At 39.5% G+C, this 25,328-nt stretch overlaps 1 protein-coding gene across 1 annotated transcript; it reads right to left on the bottom strand.

Annotated features, from left to right (window-relative positions):
• Positions 1-1,193: 1,193 nt before the first annotated feature.
• Positions 1,194-24,572, bottom strand: UMPS (uridine monophosphate synthetase). Its single transcript, XM_058555951.1, has 6 exons — positions 24,383-24,572; positions 19,731-19,884; positions 16,714-17,385; positions 14,848-15,023; positions 13,126-13,240; positions 1,194-1,718 (listed from the first exon to the last, which is right to left on the bottom strand). The coding sequence occupies exons 1-6, from the start codon at positions 24,536-24,538 to the stop codon at positions 1,549-1,551; spliced, it is 1,443 nt and encodes a 480-aa protein (XP_058411934.1). The 5' UTR covers positions 24,539-24,572; the 3' UTR covers positions 1,194-1,548.
• Positions 24,573-25,328: the final 756 nt, after the last annotated feature.

Raw genomic sequence — 25,328 nt, 5'->3', positions numbered from 1 at the left:
TCTTCATAACTTTCAGCTCCTCCAGAGTAGCCCTGAGGGCTACACCCCTTCCTTTTCCTTTTAGCTTTAGTCCTTGATGATTTGCCTTCCCCAGAGGGAGTTTCTCTGGAGCTGCAGCACTAGGACTTGATGCTCAAACTGGACTTTAGAGCAGAAGCTCTTAAGTGTAGACTCCAAGAGCGAATGCAACCCCAGGCTTCCATCTGAGTCATTAGAAGAATGGGGCAGTGAGGGATGGGAAGAGCTGTCACCGTAAGGAAATGGCAAGTGTCCTCTGGCACTTGCCACGCTGCCAGTAGGCATGATCCCGATGAGAAGGAAAGGTGGATCATGAGTGTGCTGGTGGAATCAGAACTGAGAGCCTTCAGATGCAACTGCCCCACTGGCCCTGCTCACAGAAGGCCTTGAATGTGCAGAGCAGGGCCATTTCAATGGTCATCTGAGCCCACACCCTTCACTCCCCTCCCTCCAAGACACTTCCTGAATAGACCACAGAAATATAAAAATGGGGAAAGTCCGTATCAGTATTGGAGAACAGGGATCATTCAGAAACTCAGGAATTTCTGGGAGAAATAGTACACTTGGGACCAGGGTGAGAGGGCTGCTTGACTGGTTATGCCACATGCGTGAAGGTGGGCCTATGAGGAAAGGGTGCCCTGGGGCCACCACAGCGAAAAAACAGAAATGTTGATAGCAATGTCAGCTCTGTTACTGGGCTCCTTTCCCTTTAGTTCTAGTGACAGCTGACTTCCGTCTCTGTCAATGACAGTTGGGACAATTTGTAGGATCCTCATGCAAACCTCCAAATGGAACTTTAGACCTCTTGACACTGTTGTTTTTTTAAATAAATGAAGGAGCAGCTTGTCCATTTGTAATCCAAATAAGGCAAGAGGAAGCTGTGACTGGGTTTCAGCACAGGTCCACAGCTGCTGCCTAGGGGAAGAAATGAGTCAGAAGCCCTCTACACGTGTTTGAAATCGAAGCCAGATATTGGCTTCAGGGGCTCAGCTACAGTCCTCTCATCCCTACCCCACCTTGCTCCCTTTAGTGAGTGGACAATGGCAGTTTTGGGAACCAGCACCATTTGGATACCTAGACTATCACTTTTAAGCAGAAGCGGAGGAGAACAGCTAATACTTAAATATTATTTGGGTATCACATTAGACATAGAATAAAGGATACAAGAAATGCTGTACTGGTTTTAGCTTCTTAATGTCCTAAAATTTTTGGGTCACAGCAATTAAAAGAATCAAAAAGTCTGATCTAGAGATGGGGGGTTCCTCAAATGTGGAAGACCCTGACACAGACAGAACTGTGAGTGCCCAACCAACATCAGCCTCAATAAAAGACAGCTTGAAAATGAACTTCTTATAGTAACAATGCAGTGATTACAAGTCATTCAATATTTCCTAAAGACCACTGTAACACCAGAAGTCATTCCAACACAGGAACTGTGGAAGAATCCAAGCAGTATTAAAGGCTGCCTATTATTTCAATCTCAGGAAACGATGTATCTTCAAGGCCTTTACAAAAATGTATCCAAGACACTCAAACACCAAGTCTACTCAAATAAGCTTCCCAGGCAGCTTTTCTGTACATCTCAGCTGCTTCCAGACGATTAGCTGCTGATATTATTCCCCGGCCTACAATGATGATATCAGAACCTCGTTTGCCAATAACTTCTTGTGGGCTGTTGTACTGTTGGCCAAGATTATCCCCTGCAAAAACACAAAAGATACCGTTTAACACAATAGAAAAAAATCAGAAAACCTGTCACATGACCTTTCTGAAAAAGTATCTAACCAGCTTTAAATAAAAATATGCTCTTGCATTCCATGCCCCTTCTACACAGCAAGTGAGTAAACGCAGGTGAAGAGACTCCTTGGATAGGCCAGAGACCTCAACAGCAGAGAAAGATGCTAACCAACTCCTTTCCAATGTCTAATTTTAGAGCATTTATAGTTTAACAGTATCAAAACCCAAAGAAGTAAATCTCCTACATTGCCAAGAAAGGTTAAACACAAAAAAATACAATAAAAAGTGACTTCACAATTGAAGATAACTTTAGTATACATCTCAAAATCACTGTGACATACTGTTGGAAAAGTCCTCACAAGAAATCTAACCTGACCATCACTCATACGGGAACCTTTCTGTCACAACCCCATCAAGTGCTCAGACTATGTACAAACCCTAATCCTTGATTCTGGCTTTTTCGTTCTTTATTTTTTATTGAGGTGTAACTGACATATAGAATTAGTTTCAGGTTTACAACATGATGATTCGATATTTGCATATATTGTGAACTGATCACCACAATAAGTCTACTTACATCCTTCACCTTGCATAATTACAAAAAATATTTTTTCGTGCGATGAGAACTTTTAAGATTTACCCTCTTAGCAACTTTCAAATACGCAATACAGCATTATCAACTATAGTCGCCATGCTGTATATTACATTCCCAAGACATTTATTTTGTAACTGGAAATTTGTACCACTTGACCCCCTTCACCCATTTTGCCCACCCCCTACCCCCTGCCTCTGGCAACCACCAATCTGTTCTCTGTATCTATGAGCTTGAGTTATTTATTTTGTTTTTAGATTCCACATATAAGTGACATCATAAGGTACTCGTCATTCTCCGACTTATTTCACTTAGCATAAGGCCCCCAATCCATTGCTGCAAATAGCAAGATTTCATTTCTTTTAATGACTGAATAATTATATTCCTTTGTATATATACACACCACAATATCTTTATCCATTCATCCATCGATGGATACTCAGGTTGTTTCCATATCTTGGCTATTGTAAATAATGCTGCAGTGAACATGAAGGTGCATGTATATTTCTGAGTGTTTTTGTTTTCTTTGGATAAATATCCAGAAGTGGAATTGCTGGATCATATGGTAGTTTTTAAAAAAAATTTTTGAGGAACCTCCATACTGTTTTCCATAGTGGCTGCCCCAATTTACATTCCTACCAACAGTGCACAAGGGTTCCCTTTTCTCCACATCATCTACATTTGTCTTTTTAATAATAGCCATTCTGACAAGTATAAGATGATATCTCATTGTGGTTTTTACATTTCCCTGATGATCAGCTGAGCATCTTTTCATGTGTCTGTTAGTCAACTGCATGTCTTCTTTGGAAAAACGTCTTTTCAGATCTTCTGCCCATTTTTTAATCAGATTGTTGGATTTTTGCTATTGAGTTGTATGAGTTCTTTATATATTTTGGCTATTAACGCCTTATCAGATATATGATTTGCAAATATTTTCTCCCGTTTAGTAGGCTGTCTTTTCATTTGGTTTTTGGTTTCCTTGTTGTGCAGAAGCTTTTTAGTTTGATGTAGTCCCACTTGTTCATTTTGCTTTTGTTGCCTTTGCATTTGATGTCAGATTCAAAACATTACTGCCAAGACCACTGTCAAGGAGCTTACTGCCTATGTTTTCTTCTAGGAGTTTTATGGTTTCAGGTCTTACACTCAAGTCTTTAATCCATTTTGAGTTAATTTTTGTGTATGGTGTAAGATAGTGATCTAGTTTCATTCTTTTGCATGTGGCTGTCCAGTTTTCCCAGCACCATTTATTGAAGAGACTGTTCTTTCCCCATTGTATATTCTGGGCTCCTTTATCGTAAATTAATTGACCACATATGTGTGTGTTTATTTCTGGGCTGTCCATGCTGTTCCATTGATGTATGTGTCTGCTTTTATGCCAATATCATTCTGTTTTGATTACTATAGCTTTGTAATTTAGTTTGAAATCAGGGAGTGTGATACCTTCAGCTTTGTTCTTCTTTCTCAAGATTACTTTCACTATTTGGGGTCTTTTGTGGTTCCATACAAATTTTAGGATTGTTTATTCTATTTCCGTGAAAAATGCCATTGGAATTTTGATAGGGATTGCACTGAATGTGTAGATTGCTTTGGGCACTATGGACATTTTAACAATATTAACTCTTCCAATCCATGAACACAGAATATCTTTCCATTTATTTGTGGCTTCTTCAATTTCATCAATGTCTTACAGTCTTACCTGTACAGTATACAGGTCTTTCACCTCCTTGGTTAAATTTATTCCTAGGTATTTGATTCTTTTTGATGCAATTGTAAATGGGATTGTTTTCTTAATTTCTCTGATAATTCATTATTAGTATATACAAACACAACAGATTTTTATATATTGACTGTATATAGCAACTGTACTGCATTTATTTATTAGTTCTAACAGTTTTTACATGGCATCTTTAGGGTTTTCTATATATAATAATATCATGTGATCTGAAAATAGCATAACAGTTTTACTCCTTCCTTTCCAATTTGGATGCTTTTTGTTTCTTTTTCTTGACTAACTGCTCTGGTGAGGACTTCCAATACTATGTTGAATAAAAGTGGCAAGAGCGGGCATCTTTGTCTTGTTCCTGATCTTAGAGGAAAAGCTTTCAGCTTTTCACCATTGAGTATGATGTTAGCTGTTATACGATGTTAGCCTGTCATGTATGGCTTTTATTATGTTGAGGTACAGTCCTTCTCTACCCACTTTGTTGAAAGTTTTTATCATAAATGGATGAATAATTTTGTCAAATGCTTTTTATGCATCTTTTGAGATGAACATGATTTTTACCCTTCATTTAATTAATGTGATGTATCACACTGATTTGTGAATGCTGAACCATCTTTGCATCCCTGGAATAAATCCCACCTGATCACAGTGTATGATCTTTTTAATGTATTGTTGAATTTGGTTTCCTAATATCTTGTTCAGGATTTTTGCATCTATGTTCATCAAGGATATTGGCGGTCTGTAATTTCTTTTCTTGTGGCGTCCTTGTGTGGTTTTGGATCAGGGTAATGCTGGCCTTGTAAAATGAGTTTGGAAGCATTCCCTCTTCTGTTTTTTGGAACAGTCTGAGAAGCAACGGTATTAATTCTTCTTTGAATGTTTGGTAGAATTCACCAGTGAAGCCGTCTGGTCCTGGAATTTTGTTTGTTGGGAGGTTCTGATTACTGATTCAATCTCCTTACTATAGTATTCAGTCTGTTCAGATTTACATTTCTTCATGATTCAGTCTTGGTTGGTTTATGTTTCTAGAAATTTATCCATTTCTTCTAGGTTGTCAAATTCATTGGTCTTTAATTGTTCATAGTAGTCTCTTATGATCATTTGTATTTCTGTGGTATCAGTTGTAACATGTCCTCTTTCATTTCTGATTTTATTTGAGTCCTCTCTCTTTTTCTTGGTGAGTCTAGCTAGAGGTTTGTCAATTTTGTTTACCTTTTCAAAGAACCACTGCTTAGTTTCATCATTCTTTTCCATTGTCTTTTTAGTCTCTATTTCATTTATTTCTGCTTTGATCTTTATTTTCTTCCTTCTACCAGCTTTGGGCTTCATTTTCTTTTCTAGTTCCTTGAGGTGTAGTTAGGTTGAGATTTTTGTTTCTTGAGGTAGGCATTTATCACTATAAACTTCCGTCTTAGAACTGTTTTTGCTGCATCTCATAAATTTTGGTGTGTTGTATTTCCTTCCTCATTTGTGTCAAGGTTTTTTTTCTCTTTTGATTTCTTCTTTGACCCATTGGTTGTTTAGTAGCATGCTGTTTAGTCTCCACATATTTGTGAATTTTCCAGTTTTATTCTTGTAATTGATTTCTAGTTTCATACCATTGTGGTCAGAAAAGATGTTTGCTATGATTTCAATTCTCTTTAGTTTATTAAGACTTGTTTTCAGGTGGCCCAACAAATGATCTTTCCTGGAGAATGTTCCATGTGCCCTTGAGACGAATGTGTATCCTGTTGCTTTTGGATGGAATGTTCTGTATATGTCTGTTAAGTTCATCTAGTGTAATGTGTTGTTTAAGGCCAATGTTTCCATATTTATAAATGTTATATCCTTTTGTTGGATTGACCCCTTTATCATTATGTAATGCCTTCTTTGTCTCTTACTATAGTCTTTGTTTAAAGTCTATTCTGTCTGGTGTAAGTACAGCCACCTCAGCTTTCTTTTGGTTTCTATTTGCATGGAATATCTTATCCCATCCCTTCACTTTCAGTCTGTGTGTGTCCTTACATCCGAAGTCAGTCTCTTGCAGGCAGCATAGAGATGGGTCTTGTTTTTTTTATCCATCCAGCCACTCTGTCTTTTGATTAGAGAATTAGTCCATTTACATTTAAAGTAATTAGTGTTAGGTATGTACTTATTGCCATTTTGTTAACTGTTTTCTGGCTGTTTTGCGGTTCCTCTCTCTTCCTTTCTTCTTCTCTTGCTCTCTTCCTTTGTGGTTTGATGACTTGCTTTAGTGGTATGCTTAGATTCCTTTCTCTTGATCTTTAGTTTATCTACTATAGGACTTTGCTTTTGGTTACCATGAGGTTACCTATAACAACTTACATCTAAAACAGTCTATTTCAAGTTGATAACAACTTAGAATTTGATTGCATTCTAAAGCTCTACAGTTTTACTCCCCCCCAACATTTTATGTTTTTGATGTCACACTTTACATCTTTTCATCTTGTGTATCCCTTAACTAATTATTATACAGTCACACATCACTTAACAACAGGGATACATTCTGAGAAATGTGCTGTTAGGCAATTTTGCTGTGCGAACATCATAGAGTGTACTTGCACAAACCTAGATGGTATAGCCTACTACATACCTAGGCTATATGGTACTAATCTTATGGGACCACCATCATGCATGTGGCCCATTGTTGACTGAAACGTTGACATGCAGCTCATGACTGTAGTTATAATTATTTTTACTACTTTTGTCTTTTAACTTTCAAACTGGCTTTACAAATGATTAGTCCACTACCTTTACTATATATTTACCTTTCCAGTGAGATTTATTCTTTGATATGTTTTGTAACTAATTAGTGCCTTTTCTTTTCAGCTTAAAGAAGTCCCTTTAACATTTCTTGTAAGGCTGGTTTAGTGATGATGGATTCCTTTAGCTTTTGCTGGTCTGGAAAATTCTTTCTCTCTCCTTCAAAACTTTGCCAGGTAGAGTTCTTTGTCAGAATTTTTCTTCTCTTAGCACTTTGAATACATCATGCCACTCCCTTCTGGCCTGCAAAGTCTCTGTTGAAAAATCTGCTGATAGTCTTATGGGGGTTCCCTTGTACATAACAAGTTGTTTTTCTCTTACTGCTTTTAAGATTTTCTCCTTGTCTTTAACTTGACATTTTAACTATATATGTGTCTTGGTGTGGGTCTCTTTGGATTTGTCTTATTTGGAACTCTCTAGGTTTCCTGGATCTGAATGTCCATTTCCTTCCTCAGGTTAGGGAAGTTTTCAGACATGATTTCTTCAAATAATTTCTCTGCCCCCTCATTATCTCTCTTCTCCTTTTGGGACCTCTATAATGTGAATGTCAGTCCACTTGAGGTTGTCCCATAAGCTATCTTCACTTTTTTCATTCTCTTTTTTTTTTTGTGAGGAAGATCAGCCCTGAGCTAACATCCATGCTAATTCTCCTCTTTTTGCTGAGGAAGACCGGCTCTGAGCTAACATCTATTGCCAATCCTCCTCCTTTTTTTTTTTTCCCCAAAGCCCCAGTAGATAGTTGTATATCATAGTTGCACATCCTTCCAGTTGCTGTATGTGGGACACGGCCTCAGCATGGCTGGAGAAGCGGTGCGTTGGTGCACGCCCGGGATCCGAACCCAGGCCGCCAGTAGCAGAGCGTGCACACTTAACCACTAAGCCACGGGGCCGGCCCTCATTCTTTTTTCTTATTGCTGCTCTGATTAAGTGAGTTCCACTGCCTTGTCTTTGAGTTCACTGATCCTTTCTTCTGCTTCATTTACTCTGTTGCTGAACCCCTCTAGTGTATTTTTCAGTTACTGTATTCTTCAGCTTTGTGACTTCTTTTTGGTACTTTCTTATATTTTCTACCTCTTTGTTGAAGTTCTCTCAGTCTTCATCCATTCTTCCCAAGTTCACTGAGCATCTTTATGACCATTACTTTGTACCATCAAGTAAATTACTTATCTCCATTTCATTAAGGTTTTTTTCCTGAGGTTTTATCTTGTTCTTTCGTTTGGAACATATTCCTTTGTTTCTGCATTGTGCTTGACTCTCTGTGTTGGTTTCTATGCATTAGATGAAACAATCACCTCTCCCAGTCCTGAAGGAGTGGCCTCGTGTAGGAGATGAACCTTTTTGTTCAACCCTGCCCTAGCTCTTGGTTGTCTCTCAAATCTTGGTGATCGTCCAAGCAGCCTATTATAATTCTAATAGCTCCCAGTAGCTGAGGGTGTGCTAAGACCTATCAGTATCCCAAAGGGGAGGATCTCAGCACCCAGATTCAGGCTAATTGGAAGCCAGACCCTCAGGCAACAGCTTTTAAAGCATGCATATACAGGCCTTTGGGACTGCAAGCATAAGCCCCACTGGCCACCAGAGCTCAGCTATCCGGAAGTGTCCCCTTGGCAAAAATCAGGGCTTCAGATGAGTGTATAAACAATTTTCTGGGACACACCAGCAAGATGTAGTGAAGCAGAGGGACAGCGCAGAGATGGCCTCCATCAGCTTACATTCCCTGAGAACAGCTCTGTAGGCCTCAGGTATGTGCCAAACCTGAAGCCAGCCCCTTTGGGTCAAAGCTTCAAGACAAGCAAATAGGCATTTTTCAAAGAAAGACTGGGGTGTGTTTCAGTTTGTTGTCTATGTAGTACCCTGGGCATGGTAATCTGCTAAGAATGGTCTCTCTGATTGTTACAGTCCCCTGAGACCCAGGAACACAAGCCTCCCTGGCTACTAGAGCCAGGTGATCAGAGGGTGTCCCCTGGGCAGCAGCTGCAAAAACTAGGGCACCAGATTTACAAACCAGTGCACCAGACATGTGGAAGAGCTCCCCTCTGGGAGATACCGGCACTTTGGAGTGCAACAGAGGGAGAGCAGAAAGATAACCCCCAACCTCTGAGGTCTCTAGAAAGGATTACATTCAGCCCTTATATGTGTGTTTAATTAGAAGCCTGCCCCTCAGGTTGCAGCTACGATGATTAGCTAATAGGCCTCTTTCACAGAAAGACTGGTCTGTTGCCTCTTGCTGTGCCCTAGGGGCAGTAGCTGTTTAAGAACTCTTTATCTGTTGGCTAAAGTCCTGTGGGAATCTCGAGTATAAGCCCCAGGGGCCATCAGAGCCAGGCCATATAGCGGTGTCCCTTGGTAGCAGCTACAAAAATCAGGGCACCATACAAAGGTATAAGCTCCCTTCTCGTAGACACCAGCAAGCTGCAGTGAGGCAGAGGGAGAGCACAAAGACTGCATCCACCAGCCACTGTTCCCTGAGAGCACTTCCGTAGGCCACTAGATGTGTGTCAAATCAGAAGCCTGCCCCTTTGTCCAAAGCTCCTGGACAAGCAAATAGGCCTCTTTCACAGGAAGACTGGGGTGTGTTTCAGTTTGTTGTCTGTGCAATGCCCTGGGGGTGGTACCCTGCCAAGAGCTGTCTCTCCGATTGTTAGAGTCCCCTGAGACCCAGGAATGCAAGCCTCCCTGGCCACTACAGCCAAGTGATCAAGGGGTGTCCCCTGGGCAGCAGCCATAAAAATCAGGGCACCAGATACAGGTAAAAGCTCCCTTCTGGGACATACTGGTCCTCTGGAGTGCAGCCAAGGGAGAGCATGAAGACGGTGCCCACTGGCTGTAGCAAAGCAGAGAGGGAGTGTAAAGGCGGTGCCTGCTGGAAAAAGTGAAAAAAAATGAGATAGAGGGTGCCCAACAGCTAGGTCAAGGCAGAGGAAAAGCATGAATACGGCGTGCACCAGTATCCACCCCCGGAGAGTGTTCCAGCAGGCTCTTAGATGTGTATGTGAAATGAAGATGCCTGCCCCTCAGGCTGACACTTTAATATTAGCAAATGAGCCTTTTCTACTTAAAATCTGGGGACACTGGCTGCCTCTGAGCCAGGCCCTGGGGCCGGTGAGTCCGACTGCATGAACCCTTTCTCAGATCACTAGTCTTGTGGGCCTTTAGGACATGAGCCCTGTTGGTTTTCAAAGCTAAATATTTTGGGGTCTCATCTCTCAGGTCCAGGTCTTAAAAGTTGGGGTGCATGATGTGCAATGCAAACCTTTCATCCCTCAGAGAGAAGCTCTGGGTTTTGAGTTCCCTTCTGATTGTGGATTGCTGCACTGGGGGTGGGGTTTATGGTCAGATTGTGTCCCAGCCTCTCGTACCCACTTCAATGTGGTTTTCTTCTCATCTGCCCACTGACCAGCCTTTAGGTTTTTTTCAGAGAAAATTGTTTCACATGTAGCTGTAGACTCGGTGTACCCATGGAAGGAGGCAAGTTCAGATCATCCTATGTAGCCATCTTAAATCAGAAGCCTGCTTTTTCCTTTTTTTAAAATTCTGTTGTTCTAGAAGCCTTCTGTTAAATGGCTTGTTATCTTTCAAATCCAAGATGCTTTAAATATCCCTAAAAGCCTAGATCCTAACTGTACCACCTAGTGAAAAAATTGTGGAGGCTTACAATGAACATTAACAGTCAACAAGCAGAGTGCTTACTCTGTGCCAAGATACTGTGTTAAGTGCTTTACACACATTATCTCATTTAAGCCTCTCAACAACCCTATGAGGTCACCACTGTTATTATCCCCATTTTACAGATCAAGAAAATTAGACTAAAAGAAGTGAAATGACTTGTGCAGCGATACACGGATACTAAATGGAAGGGTCAGGAATCCAAATCTATCTGACTCATAAAATGTTTAGTGCAAATGTGGAGTTTTAAAAAATGTCAAAAGTTGTCAAGTACTAAGGCAGTTATTACAAAGCCTTAGATAGGCAAGTCATCCTGCTGAGTAGTGTATAAAATCTGTGATGCGAAACTTGGGAAATGGCATAGGAGACTTCCAATATTCTTTAACCCCAGGAGGTACAGTTACCATTCCTTAATTTATTTGAATTCTCATCAGCCTATTAGTTTTCTTCCCGATTAACCTTCTGTAATGTTTTCTGTCGAAAGTTTGTTTAATTAAAAACAAAACCCAGGGGCTGGCCCTGTGGCTTAGCGGTTAAGTGCGCGCGCTCCACTACTGGCGGCCCGGGTTCGGATCCGGGCGCGCACCGACGCACCGCTTCTCCAGCTATGCTGAGGCCGCATCCCACATACAGCAACTAGAAGGATGTGCAACTATGACATACAACTATCTACTGGGGCTTCGGGGGATAAAAAAAAAAAAGGAGGAGAATTGGCAATAGATGTTAGCTCAGAGCCGGTCTTCCTCTGCAAAAAGAGGAGGACTAGCACGGATATTAGCTCAGGGCTGATCTTCCTCACACACACACACACAAACCCAAAAACCCCAAAAAGGCAGTACTTTCCTTAAGTGTGGTTATATTATTTATATAAAATAATTAGCTCCTTCAAGGTTAGCTCCTTCAGTGAGTATCCACTAGTTCTAGTATTTCAGTATTTTTAAAAAGAAAACCAAGGTCTACCAAACTCATACCCTCAATCATTATGTTATGTTATTAGTGTTGTCCTACTCACAGAACACCTACTCTTTCATATGGTCCTATACAGCATATGGTGCATCCCTTCAACATTTGCATAAGTATTTACAGAACATTTATGAAGCACAAGGGTACTGCGCTGGAGGATATGCATTCTTCAGAAAGAGCTCTCACCCTCAAGGAGTTTCTTGCCTAGTAGAAGAGTATTCCAGAAATATTCTACATTATGAAAAAATATATACAAGGATGTTCACTGTTTGTAAACAGTTATGAACCCATCAACGGGAGAATGGTTAAATATATTATGGCCCGATTGTAACTAGCAAACACTATGCAGTTGTTAAAAGGTAACTCTCGATGTGGAAACGTAATATAGCTGCACATATACAAAACATTCTCCAAATTCTACCTGCATATGTGAGTACATGCAAAGCCAAAGGTTTGGAAGGAAACATATACCAGTTATGTGATTATCTCTGGAGAGGGAAGCTAGACTAGGGAAAGAATGGTGTGAAGGAGAGACGGGTGTGAGTTATACAAGAATGACTAGTTTTTATAAAACCTACTTTTCTCTTAACATTTTTAAATATACCTTTTGAACTTTTCAATGTAAAAACAGAAAATCAGAGCTGTCAACCTGACAAATTCCACTGAGGAGTGATAAGCATAGTTGTTTTCATTTTAAATAGTTTTGCTAACTGAGAACTCTACTGTTCATAATTCCGATCTCCAACTTTTAAAGCCTAACCCATAAAGAAGGAAAGAGATTGGGCCGGCCCCGTGGCTTAGCAGTTAGGTGTACGCAATTCGCTGCTGGCAGCCCGGGTTCAAATCCCGGGTGCGCACCAACGCACCGCTTCTCTGGCCACGCTGAGGCCGCGTCCCACATACAGCAACTAGAAGGATGTGCAGCTATGACATACAACTATCTACTGGGGCTTTGGGGGAAAAATAAATAAATAAATAAAATTATTAAAAAAAAGAAGGAAAGAGATGGAAAGTGGGATAGAACAAACTCCCATACCTGTGATGAGCAAACTTCTTGCACAATAACCAATTCAGGAAAAATAAAATGTTTCCAGGTCATCATTAAATATGTATATTTATATAACTAGATTATTCCTTTATCGACTAGAAACTATCAAGGAGAAAATACGCAGCTTTTCAGTCACTACAACTGCATTTCTCAGGCTGCTGAAAGTGTTACATGTTCAAATAAGTTTGGGAGCCATGACAGAACCATGTGTCTCCACACTGGAGAGTGACAACAGACATTAGCAATCAAAGGCTCTGCAAAGTGCTCTAACAAGAAACAAATGTTTGATTTTGTTTGGCCTTGAGCATTCTTCCTTGAGTGGAACACTTTTTTGGCAGCATATTCAGAACATCAGTTGGGAAACACTAAACCAAAATATCAGTTTCTGGGTATCTTTCAAAGAAAAGAAGCTTTCTAAATTTTCATCCTAAAATTAGACTGCAAGCTATTCTGCATTATCTAGGTCAGTATCACCAGGCCAAAGGGCTCATTCATTACTGTTCTAGACAAACAAGTTTTCTCTTTAGCAACTTTGTAACACAGAAAATTTTATTTTGCCCTTGCTGAGGGGTAAAGAAGCATTTTGGAAGAACTATGACCAATGAATAGATTTACCTTCTGCTTCTAACTGAACTCCTGGAGTCAAGTGAAGAAATTCTGGTTTCATGCTTACTCGGGAGCCAGAAATAAAACCAATCACAAATTCAGAAAGCTCTTCAGCCATTCTAACCTAAATGGAACGTAACCGGACAGATAAGAAAGCAGTTAATCACAAAGAATAATAGTTCTACAAGTAAAGTAAAAAACTGACTCTATTAACTAGTAAGAAACTTTGCTATTTTATAGATGTCTTTTCTGATTTCATATTAAATTCATTATATCTAAAACAGGTAATCTTAGATATAAATCTACATACTTGCTCCATTAAGACCCTGAGATAACCCCCTCTCTCCCCTCCTCCCAATTAATCATACCCTAAAAACATTAAAAACCCTATACTATGTGTGCCTAAAATCTAAATCCTGCATAACTATGTGTAATGACGCTTGATGATACACCCACTTCCAAAAAGAAAAAGGATATGAGGAGAATACTCTAGCATACATTTATAATGGTATGAAACCACACTGAAGACTTATTGCCTATCTAGGTATTCCACATCCAAGGACAGCCACCATATAAAAAACAGCTACGTTTGTCAAGAGCTGAAGAAATCTCACCTCTGCCACTTTCCCTATTCTTTAAATTTGCCAATAAGTGGTCTTCACAATTTCTATATCATTACCTCATATTCATAGAAGTTTTGCTAGAAAGTCTGTCTGACTTTCTAATTTGGCTCTTCCCGAAGGCTCATCTTGTTTCACTCTTGCCACCAAGTACTAACACCTAACAACAAGTCACGCCTTGTCCTTGAGCCAGACCCAGACTCCCACAATGCCAAATATTAGCACTTGACTCATGGAGCCTCTGCTATGCGAGTTTGGAAATGACAGACATTTATGGTCTATTCAAGGGTGGGGTTAAAACCTGGCCATGTGAGTTCTTCACAATTGCATACACAGACTTTGAAATACTATGAAAAAATAAATTCCCATGTAAAAATTAAAATTTTATTAAAATAAAAATTCCCATTACTTTTAAAAATAGTTTTTAAAATATCTGTAAAGGTGATCTATCCACCTTTCTAGGTGACTATCCAACTAGGAAACCTAGAGGAAAATGTAAAAAGGAACTTTTTAACTAGATAATTAATTATCCATCTCACATTTTATTCTGGCATGCAGGGTTGGGGGTTGGGTATTAACATGTATGATGTTATAAGAACTTTTAATGGGGAGTTACTGCAGGAAACAACGTGTAGACTATAAGAGCTTTCCCATACAATAACCAATCAATATCAAAGACTGAAAAGGATAAAGCCCTTCATGTGGGCTGCCATCCTAAGAATGTGCATCTCTACAGGACTTTGGAGATTCCGAGAAACAGCATGTCTGGGAAGAAGCTCTTCAATTTCAGCTCATGGTGAGATGAAAACATTCTATCTTAAAGGTTCAGTAAGTATAGTCAGATGTTTATTTGACCAAATATCTGTGTTTCAATGTTTCTCTCTTGGAGAAAAATTCAAATCTCTTAAGTGTCCACTACAAGATATAAAATGCTCTTAACTATCCGGGAATTCTAACCAACTATTATCAATATACTGTCACACTAACAACAGCTCATTTTTTTCTGTCTTTTGGCAAAGGTTCCAAAGACCCAAATTGAGATATTTTCTTCCCCTGTAACACATAGCATAACAGCCCTGGCCTTCTCTCACCCCATCCCTCTGTCACTTACCGCTGCTTCAGTGTAGTTCCCAGTGGCCAGGGAGCCAGCAGAGCTCATCTCTGCAATGAGCAGGCAGCCCCGGTGCAAACGCAGGCCTACTTCTCTCAGGCCCTTCACAACTCCTGAGCCTGGCAGCACATGAGCATTTATTAGATCTGCCCAGGAAGCTATTTTAAAGATACCACCTAAGAAGAAGGAGGAAACAGATACTTGACAACTTTCAAACAAAAACCTTTAACTTTTTGCCCAACCAACCAAGTACAATATGAAATAATTTCCTAGTAACATGTTAATAAAACAGTGAAACACTTTAAGAATTTTAGTAATTATCAATGGACTTATGATTCCATCTATGAAAAATTTACCTGTCTACCTGGTAGCTAGTTGAGAGATCACAATGAGAAAAAACTCTTGCAAGTTCTGCACTTAGTTTATCAGCAACACTGATGAGACTGTTTTTCCATGCAGGCTGAAGCTTGTGACCAACACAATGTATGCAATTAGAAATGGACTGCAGTGAAGACGGGCATTTATTGAGGTCAAAGATCTCAACATTCTGAAATTCCTCTGAGGAATTTCAGACAAATTTTCATTCCGCAAGGATTTCTCAGCAACTTTACCATCTCTCAAATCATCTACTTATTCCTTAGGTCTTTTTAGCTCTTTAAATTTTGACAGGCAATTGTATTCATTTTAAATGCTGACAGCAATAATCAATTGATTTTTGAAAAAACTATATGCAAAACTGTAGAAAGTTTGTGTAACTCTTACATCAGTCGATAAACTAAACTAAGCAATATGATGATGGTAGGACATCTTAAGGACATAAATAAAGTCACTTACAGACAAATCTATCCTAAAGAAATAGCTTAACAATATATACATGCATTACTTTAAGAAAAATTAAGTTATCTCAAAAGATGCCTATAAGTGTTAAATAACATGATAAAATGTCTAGTATAAGGTTAAGTGAAAAAAGCATTAGATATGTATAATACGACAGAAATTTGCATAGAAAAATGGGTAGAGAATTAAGCAGTTTTTTTTTTTTTTTTGCTTGAGGAAGATTAGCCCTGAGCTATCATCTGTGCCAATCTTCCTCCACTTTATATGTGGGTCGCTGCCACAGCATGGCTGACTAGTGGTGTAGGTCTGTGCCCAGGATCCAAACCCGGCCCACCGAAGCAGAACACGCCAAACTTAAGCACCACACCACAGGGCCAGCCCCTTAAGCAGTTTTTTTTAACCAACATATTCTCTATTTTAACTTTCTATTTAACATAAAAAAAATTTTTTAAGAGATATATATATACACACACAGATCATTATCTGCAGAAAATAAATCTTACAACTTTATATTACTTTTTCATTGTTTCCTATATCTGCAATTTTCATTCTTCAAATATTCAGAACTCATTGTGTTCTGCCAAGACAACATCTGTCAGTCATTTTTGCCTGCCTAGAACTCATGTCTCCTTCTTCTGGCATTAGCACACCTATTTTCTTTAGGGGAATTCCCCGAGCAGATCTTGGTTCAAGAAGTTTACAAAGAGTTAAAAACTTCACATCACCATGGGTAGGGCACATTACCCAGGTGAGCTAATAAAGGTATTCTATACGCTAGGCCTGAGTGACTGAGTTGGGGCAGGCATGACGGGTGTGCCTATCTGAGAAAGAAGTCAAAAGAGAAGAAAGCAGAGCTGAGAGACGGAGAGAAAGCAAGTCCAAAGGACATTACTTGAGCTCCTCGATCCAACCATGCTTGACAGCCTGTTCTATGGCTGGATTTTCAGTGATGTGAGCCAATACATTTCTTTTTCTTCAGCCAGTTTAAGCTGGATTTCTGATTCTTGCAGATTTCTGAATAATACTTACCTTCATACTGCTTTTTTACTGTGTTTCCTATATCAGCAAATTTCCGGTCTTCAAATATTAAGAACCCGTGGCGTTCTGCCAGAGTTGTTAACTCCTTCATCACATCCAGAGTAAAATCATTCAAAATATCTACATGAGTCTTGAGCATGCAGATGCTGGGTCCTAAAGCATCTGCTAGCTGCAATAGCTCTCTGGACTCGGAAATATCAGCAGACAGACATAGATTGGTCTCCTTCTTTTGCATAAGCCTGAGAAGCTTCGATGTAAGTGGGTGGATCCTTGGCAGCTCTGCACGAGCACCAAAGCTGAGTTCTTTGGGTGTTTTCTTGACAGAAGGGAGACAACCATTCTGATTAGCTGCCACAAAAACATTCTCCTGAATAAATCTCTTCACTCTCTCAACCATCTCAGGATTAATTTTCTTCTGTTGCTCAAGAATCTCTAGCACTTTGGACAATGTACACACTGAGTGGAGATGAATCCCATGCGCGTGCAGCTTGCCCTTGCCTCCTTGCTCTCTGTCCAGCAGCACTATGGCATCAGTGACTTTCAGGCCCTCCTTCTGAAGAACCTCAACAGTTTCCAAAATGCTAGATCCACTGGTAATGACATCTTCAATGATCAAACAGGTTTCTCCTGGATTAACAGCCCCTTCTACAAGACGCTTAGTACCTAGAAAAGAAAAAACTATGTTGATTCCAACTTAAAATTATATATTTCAGCCAACTCAAGGTGCATCTTGCAGTATAAATTTGGCATGTATTCATGAAGACATGGATGATCCAAATCTTATTTTCTGATACTCTATTTGGGAGCTACTTTATCTTTATTTCTGATGAACGTTGAATGTGCCACGACTGCCGTTTTGTTCAGTGTCTCTGCATCCCAAAATTGTCAAAGTTACATATACAGAACATTTACAGTAAAACTAGCAAATTATTTTGCAGTGTAGATAAACACCACTTAGGGCCGGCCCCGTGGCTTAGCGGTTAAGTGCGCACGCTCCGCTGCTGGCAGCCCGGGTTCGGATCCCGGGCGCGCACCAACGCACCGCTTCTCTGGCCATGCTGAGGTCGCGTCTCACGTACAGCAACTAAAAGGATGTGCAGCTATGACATACAACTAACTACTGGGGCTTTGGGGGAAAAAATAAAATAAATAAAATTAAAAAAAAAAAACTTTGTTAGATAAACACCACTTAACATGTTTATGATCAAAATTTTAAATATGGGGTTTCTTAAAGCAAGATCACCTAGATCAAGGAAAGTTATGAAACAACAATAACCCAATATCATCAATGAAATTATTCCTTTTTCCATCATCAAACAAGTTCATTACTCAAGATCAGCCAAACAATTAGCCTTTCCAGGGTATAAATTCAGGCGGGAAAATATTCAGCAACCATTTAGACCAATTACAACTTTATGAATTATATAATACAATGTGACTAAATATACTTCCCTACTCCAACGCCCACCATAGATTATTTTCAGATAATCTACAAAATGTAAATATCTCAGGCTGTAGACTTTATAAACTCATTTTTTTAGAGACTTATTTTTATATTTTCCATTATCAAATTTGTCTTATTTTGAAACAGAAATAGAATTGGGGGGCATTTTGCCCACTTTCTGAGCTTTACTATAGGTACCATCTTTGCCCTTTCCCATTCCTTTTCTCTTAACTCCTTTCCTCCCCTTGAAGAACTGGCAAGTTTAAATGAATCAGCTTAGACTAGAACACAAGGCTGCAAGTACTTATAGGTGTATTTAAAAATTAATGATCTTCTTCTATGAAATATTTTTAAAGATATATAATAAGGAAATACAAATAATAGTTTCCTTATGGGCAAGGATTCATACAGATAAACACTGTACCATCAAGCAGCAAAAATATTTTTACTTTTTTAATAATGGAGAATTTCAAACAAATAAAACTAGACAAAAGAGTAAAACAAACACCCATAATTACAGCATCTTGCCACTTAACAACTCATGGTCAATCTTGTTTCAGCTATATCCCCACCCCCTCCCTCTCCCCATAATTTTTAGGAGCAAATCCCAGATATCATATGATTTCATCATAAACATTTTTAAAATGCATCTGTGAAAGGTAAGGACTCTTAAAAAAATAACAAAAACAGGGCTGGCCCGGTGGCTTAGCGGTTAAGTGCGCGCGCTCCGCTGCTGGCGGCCCGGGTTCGGATCCCAGGCATGCACCGACGCACCGCTTCTCTGGCCATCTTGAGGCTGTGTCCCACATACAGCACCTAGAAGGATGTGCAACTATGACATACAACTATCTACCAGGGCTTTGGGGACGAAAAAAAAGGGAGGAGGATTGGCAATAGATGTTGGCTCGGAGCCGGTCTTCCTCAGCAAAAAGAGGAGGATTAGCACGGATGTTAGCTCAGGGCTGATCTCCCTCACAAAAAAAAAAAAAATAAATAACAAAAACACTATCACACCAACATAAAACAAGAACAAAACCTCAGTAATTCCTTAATATCATCAAATATGAAGTCAGTTCTAATATTTTTATATTGATTTGGTTTTAAAGCAAGCCCACATGTTCAACACACCCACCTGATAACCTATTGCCATGGAACTATGAAAAAATTAGAATTTCATGTGGCATTTATATTGCTTTATGAGAGTAATTTTATTCACGTATTTCTCTTTATGCAGTTTAAATATAAATATAATGAGAAAGTATGTGCCCTTAGAACATTCTGATGAGGGAAGGGCTGGTAAAAATGTTGGGTTTCATAGATATGGTGCAAAAAAAGCACTTTTTTTCATTGCCTAATCAATACAAAGCATTTCACCTCCATACTCTAAAGGAAAGGAAGATGATTTATAGCAACAGTGAACAAATTCCACAGGCCATAACAACTTAAAGGATCTATGAAGAATATTAAAGGTGACTCTGGTAAAACATCACTGCCTAGAAGAAGAAAAAATTCTAACATTTTCAGGTTATATATCAACTTAACGCTTATACTACTTTTACTTTACCATAATCCTTTGTTTCTTTCCTTCTAATAAGCATTGGAATTTGGTTGGTTGAACAGATAATTGTAGCCAATGGTAAAGCTGTGTAAGGTACTCCACACACAGTGTCAAAATTGATCCCAGCATCTTGGGCAGTTTGGAATAAAATTTCTGCAATCTGTAAGAAAATAAACACATTATCTATTATTATTACTATTTTAAATGGTGTATAAATCAGGTAACATTAAAGACAGTAGTAGCCCAGTAGGAAATAGTCTCAAACCTCATCAGAAAAATATCAATGCCTTTTTGTTAAATTACTCTCTCCTAAATCCCGGTTTACAAATATAAATACAAAAACACAAGAATGAACCTGCCTGGCTAGACTCAAGGTCTCCTATGAGGGCACATGGGATGTATTAGGGAAGGCTATGATATTGTCCCCAAAGACTAAGACTAAGGAAGCCCCTAGGCTTCCCAGTTTCCCTTAGTAATCCATTATGCTTTAAGTATTTAAACCTTTCTAACACCTGCTAGTTATATTTTCTGCCTAAAAGACATCTTCAATTAAGAAGTTTCATATGAAAAATAAAACAATCCATTTACAACTGCATCAAAAATAATACAATGCCGAGGAATAATTTTAACCAAGCAGATGAAAGATATGTATAATGAAAACTATAAGACATTGATAAAAGAAATTGAAGACAACACAAATAAATGGAAAGACATTCCATTCTCATGGATTGTAAGAATTAATATTGTTAAAATGTCCGTACTACCTAAAGCAACCTACAGATTCACTGCAATCCCTATCAAAATGTGAATGGCATTTTTCACAGAAACAGAGCAAACAATCCTAAATTTGTATGGAATCACAAAACCCTGAATAGCCAGAGCAATCTTGAGAAAGAAGAACAAAGCTTGAGGCATCACGCTCCCTGATTTCAAACCACAGGCATACATTGGAGATATCGCTGACTCAGTTCCAGACCACAGTAGTAAAGGGAAGGTCGCAACAGAATGAGTCATGCAAATTTTTTGGTTTTCCAGTGCATATAAAAGTTGTGTTTACACTACACTGTAGTGTATTAAGTATACGATAGCATTATGTCTAAAAAAATAATGTATATACCTTAATTAAAAAATACTTTATTGCTAAAAAATGACACAAAGTGAGCAAATGCTGTTGGAAAAATGGCACCAATAGACTTGCTCACTGCAGGGTTGCCACAAACACAAACCTTCCTTTGTAAAAAAAAAAAATGCAATATCTGCAAAGCACACTAAAGCGAAGCAAAATAAACGAGGTATGCCTGTATATTACGAAACTACAGTCACCAAAACAGTATAGTACTGGCATAAAAACAGACACACAGATCAATGGAACAGAATAGAGAGCCCAGAAATAAACCCACACATATGTGGTTAATTAATTTACAACAAAGAAGCCAAGACTACACAGTGGGGAAAAGGACAGTCCCTTCAATAAATGGTGCTGGGAAAACTGGACAGCCACATGCAAAAGAATGAAACTGGATCACTATCTTACACCCTAGACAAAGATTAACTCAAAATGGATTAAAGATTTGAAAGGAAGACCTGAAACCATAAAACACCTACAAGAAAACATAGCTGGTAAGCTTCTTGACATCGGTCTTGGCAATGATTTTTTGGATTTGGCAAAAGCAAAAATAAACATGTGGGACTACATCAAACTAAAAAGCTTTTGCATAGCAAAGGAAACCAACAACCAAACGAAAAGGAACCGACTTAATGGGAGAAAATATTTGCAAATCATATATCTGATAAGTGGTTAACACCCAAAATATACAAAGAACTCATACAACTCAACAGCAAAAATTCAAACAATCTGATTGGGCCGGCCCCGTGGCTTAGCGGTTGAGTGCACGCACTCCACTGCTGGCGGCCCGGGTTCGGATCCCGGGTGCGCGCCGACGCATTGCTTCTCCGGCCGTGCTGAGGCCGCGTCCCACAAACAGCAACTAGAAGGATGTGCGGCTATGACATACAACTATCTACTGGGGCTTTGGGGGGGAATGGGTAGAAGATCTGAAAAGACATTTTTTCAAAGAAGACATACAGATGGCCAACAGACATGAAAAGATGCTCAACATCACTAATCATCCGGGAAATGCAAATCAAAACCACAATGAGATATCACCTCACATCTATCAGAATGGCTATTATTAAAAAGACAACAAATAAGAAGTGTTGGTGAGGACATAGAGAAAAGGGAACCCTTGAACACTGTTGGTATGAATATAAATTGGTACAGCCACTGTGGAAAACAGTATGGAGGTTCTTCAAAAAATTAAAAATAGAACTACTATATGATCCAGCAATTCCACTTCTGGGTATTTATCCAAAGAAAAGGAAAACACTAACTTGAAAAGACATATGCACACCCATGTTCACTGTAGCATTATTTACAATAGTCAAGATATGGAAACAACCTAAGCGCCCATCAATGGATGAATGGATAAAGAAATTGTGATATATATATATATACACACACATACATACATACACATGCACACACACATATATATACACATGGAATATTATTCAGCCATAAAGAATGAAATTTTGCCATTTGCAACAACATGGATGGACCTCGAGGGCATTATGCTAAGTGAAATAAGTCAGAGAAAGACAAATACCATATGATCTCACTTATATGCGGAATCTAAAAACAAGCAAACAAACAAAACAAAACAGAAACAAACTCACAGATACAAAGAACAAATCGGTGGTCACCAGAGGAGAGGCAGATGGGAGGATGAGCGAAACAGGTGAAGGGGATTAAGAGGTACAAACTTCCAGTTATAAAATAAATAAGTCAGGGGTATGTAATGTATAATAGTCAATAATATTGTAATTACTTTGTATGGTGACAGATGGTTGCTAAACTTGTCATGATGATCATTTTGTAATGTATATAAATGTCAAATCACTATATTGTACACCTGAAACTAATACTGTATGTCAACTATACTTCAATTAAAAAAAGAGACCAAAAAAAAAACATGAAGATGCTGGACTATCAAAGCTGGAAAAATTTACATTTTTGGGGAACTTATATTTTCATTCCACTGGCTTCACAAAATTTTATTCTAATGCAATATATATTTACACTTGAAAAACTTTTACTTCCTATCATACTTTACTAAAATAAAAATGTATGTAAATTGAAATTTAAAATTGTAAATTTTAAAAACTTCTCCATGCCCATAAGTCTGTAAGTGTTAAAAATTCTTCTGTTATCATCACAATTGTTATATAAAATTAATTAAAACATAACTTGCAAAATTTGATAGAAGCATAAAAAAGATTATTTTGGAAATGCATTTCTTAGTGAGATGAATGGTACCTTCACCCCCACCCCCCACCATTAGTTTATTTATCTACTGTAATTGAATATTACTTACTACTAGGAAGTTGGAGTTTAGTGTAAATTCTATTGCATTTTTGGAGTGCAAATACTCAGAAACCCTATTCACATAAATAAGGAGACATGAAAGGAATTCTGCTATAGCCAGGTCTCTCAGTGTTTTGAACTCCTTCCAAGTTAACTACCAAAAATCACACAGACACTAACACACACCAAGAACTAGTATCAAAAAATAAATTTTAGTCATCTAGCAATTGACGACTTGTTAAAAAATAAACCAAATTTTCATTAGCAGATCCCTTGTCATTCACTATCTCAGCACTGATGAGATGCACCATAGCAAGACTCTGGGTGGTGAGAACAGTCCAACCCACTTCAACTAGGGCTTCAATGCTTTTTATACTAACCTCACAAGGTGAGGTTCACAAAGGGTGAATATAAACCCTTAAGTGATGGAGGAAACTTATACATCTTCTAGACATAACTTCCGTGATGATGGAAATGTTCTATATCTGCACCGTCCCATCTGGTAGCCGCTAGTCACACGTTACTATTTCAATTTAAAAATTCATAATACTCAATATTCATACATAGGTAGTAGCAACTCTACTGGACAGCACATTTAGACCCTTCTACTCAAAGTGTGGTTTGCAGCTTTGGCTGGCAGCTTGTCAGAAATGCATAACCTCAGGCCCCGCCTCAGATGTACTGAATCAGATTATGCATTTTAACAAAATTCCCAGGTGATTCATATATACTCAGTTTGAGAAGCACTGTGCTAGAAACCTCTAATTTGTAAAAAATTTTTCCTTATATTAACCAAAAAACTGCCTCCATGAAATGTCCACCCTCTGGCCTCAATTCTTGCTCCTGGCCACACAGTGCAAATCAAATTCCCCTTTCCTAGCAACAGCCCTTCCCAAGTATTTGAACAGCTACTAAGTTCTCCCCTCTCCCACCTTTTCCTTTCTCCCCCAGGTCTAATTTTCTCGAGGTTAAAACCACAGAACTCTTTCAACTACTTCCATTAGAGAAAGGGCCCCAAACTGGGTTTCCCGAGTGTCTTGCAAACCACGTGTCAAAGATGGCGGGTCAAAGATCAGGCTGCTCTCTAGGAACCCAAGAGCCTAACAGTTCCTGGTCTCTGGGCTTCTCAAACCCACTGCCCACGACGATATTGGAGTCCGCCAGTAACCCCTCCTCCATCTCCTAGTCCCCATTCCCGCCACCCAGCCTGCTCTTCCCTTTCCCGGGCCGGCACCTGACTCAGAAGACGCGGTCGAGACACGATGCCCCGCAGATCGATGTAGACGGGGGAAGAGAGCCCGCTCTTCAGCACGAAGTTCCCAAACTTGAAAGCCTGCACGTCGTACAGACCTGTTACCAATGACCCCAAAGCTGCATCGGCGGCCGCCATCGTCGCGCGCTGTTTGCTCCAAACTCCCAAGCGCCCCCGGCCTGCGGCGCCCCCGTGACGTCACCCGAGACGTCCCGCCTCTTCCGCCCCCTTTTCCGGCGGCCGGCCGGGCTCCCTGGGCGCGGTCCCGGGTCTTAGGTAGCAAGGGTCAGGCGGCAGTAGGAAAAGTCGTGCCGGGGTCGGTGCTTCTGCTGGCTGCCTCTGGATGGGATCGCTGGAGTTTAAAGGTCCAAATAGTTAGATTGACTGCGGGATCATAAAGTCAAGCCTCTCAAGAGAGTTTGTATAAATCCTTTTTTATATAGCTCAGTGTCCTCTTAATTATCTCTACTCCTTGGCCGAGCATGTCGTTATATGCCTATTAGGCATGACTCCTCTCCCCCCCACCCCGCCTTCTGGTTTCTCCAAATAGAGTGTAAATTCTCGAATACAAGGACCTTTACTCAATTCTTTTGTTAACTTCATGGTGTCCGGCACATGACAGTGGCATAGCAATTTGCACATGGGGCTATAAAGCGCTTAGCAGGTAATTGCTTATTACCGCTTGTACTGGAGGAGGAAGTGTGTTTATTCTGGTTAGAGTAGCTCAAGTGCTTGGCACGTAGTAAGTGTGCAGCAGGTGAGGAAGAGAAGGGAGCAGAGTAGAGAAGGATGAATTGATCGGTGTCAAGGTTATCCAGGCGGGTAATCTTACTAGCCAATCTGAAAATCCAAGCGTATTGGTCTTGACAAATAAATCCTTTCAAATGGGGGAAATTCTCATCATGTCTAGAAGGCAATGCTTTAAGGA

Source organism: Diceros bicornis, chromosome 15 (assembly GCF_020826845.1).
Source record: "Diceros bicornis minor isolate mBicDic1 chromosome 15, mDicBic1.mat.cur, whole genome shotgun sequence".
Classification (NCBI taxonomy): domain Eukaryota; kingdom Metazoa; phylum Chordata; class Mammalia; order Perissodactyla; family Rhinocerotidae; genus Diceros; species Diceros bicornis.
Note: the sequence above shows the minus strand (reverse complement) of the source record. Positions and strands in the feature narration are given on the sequence as shown.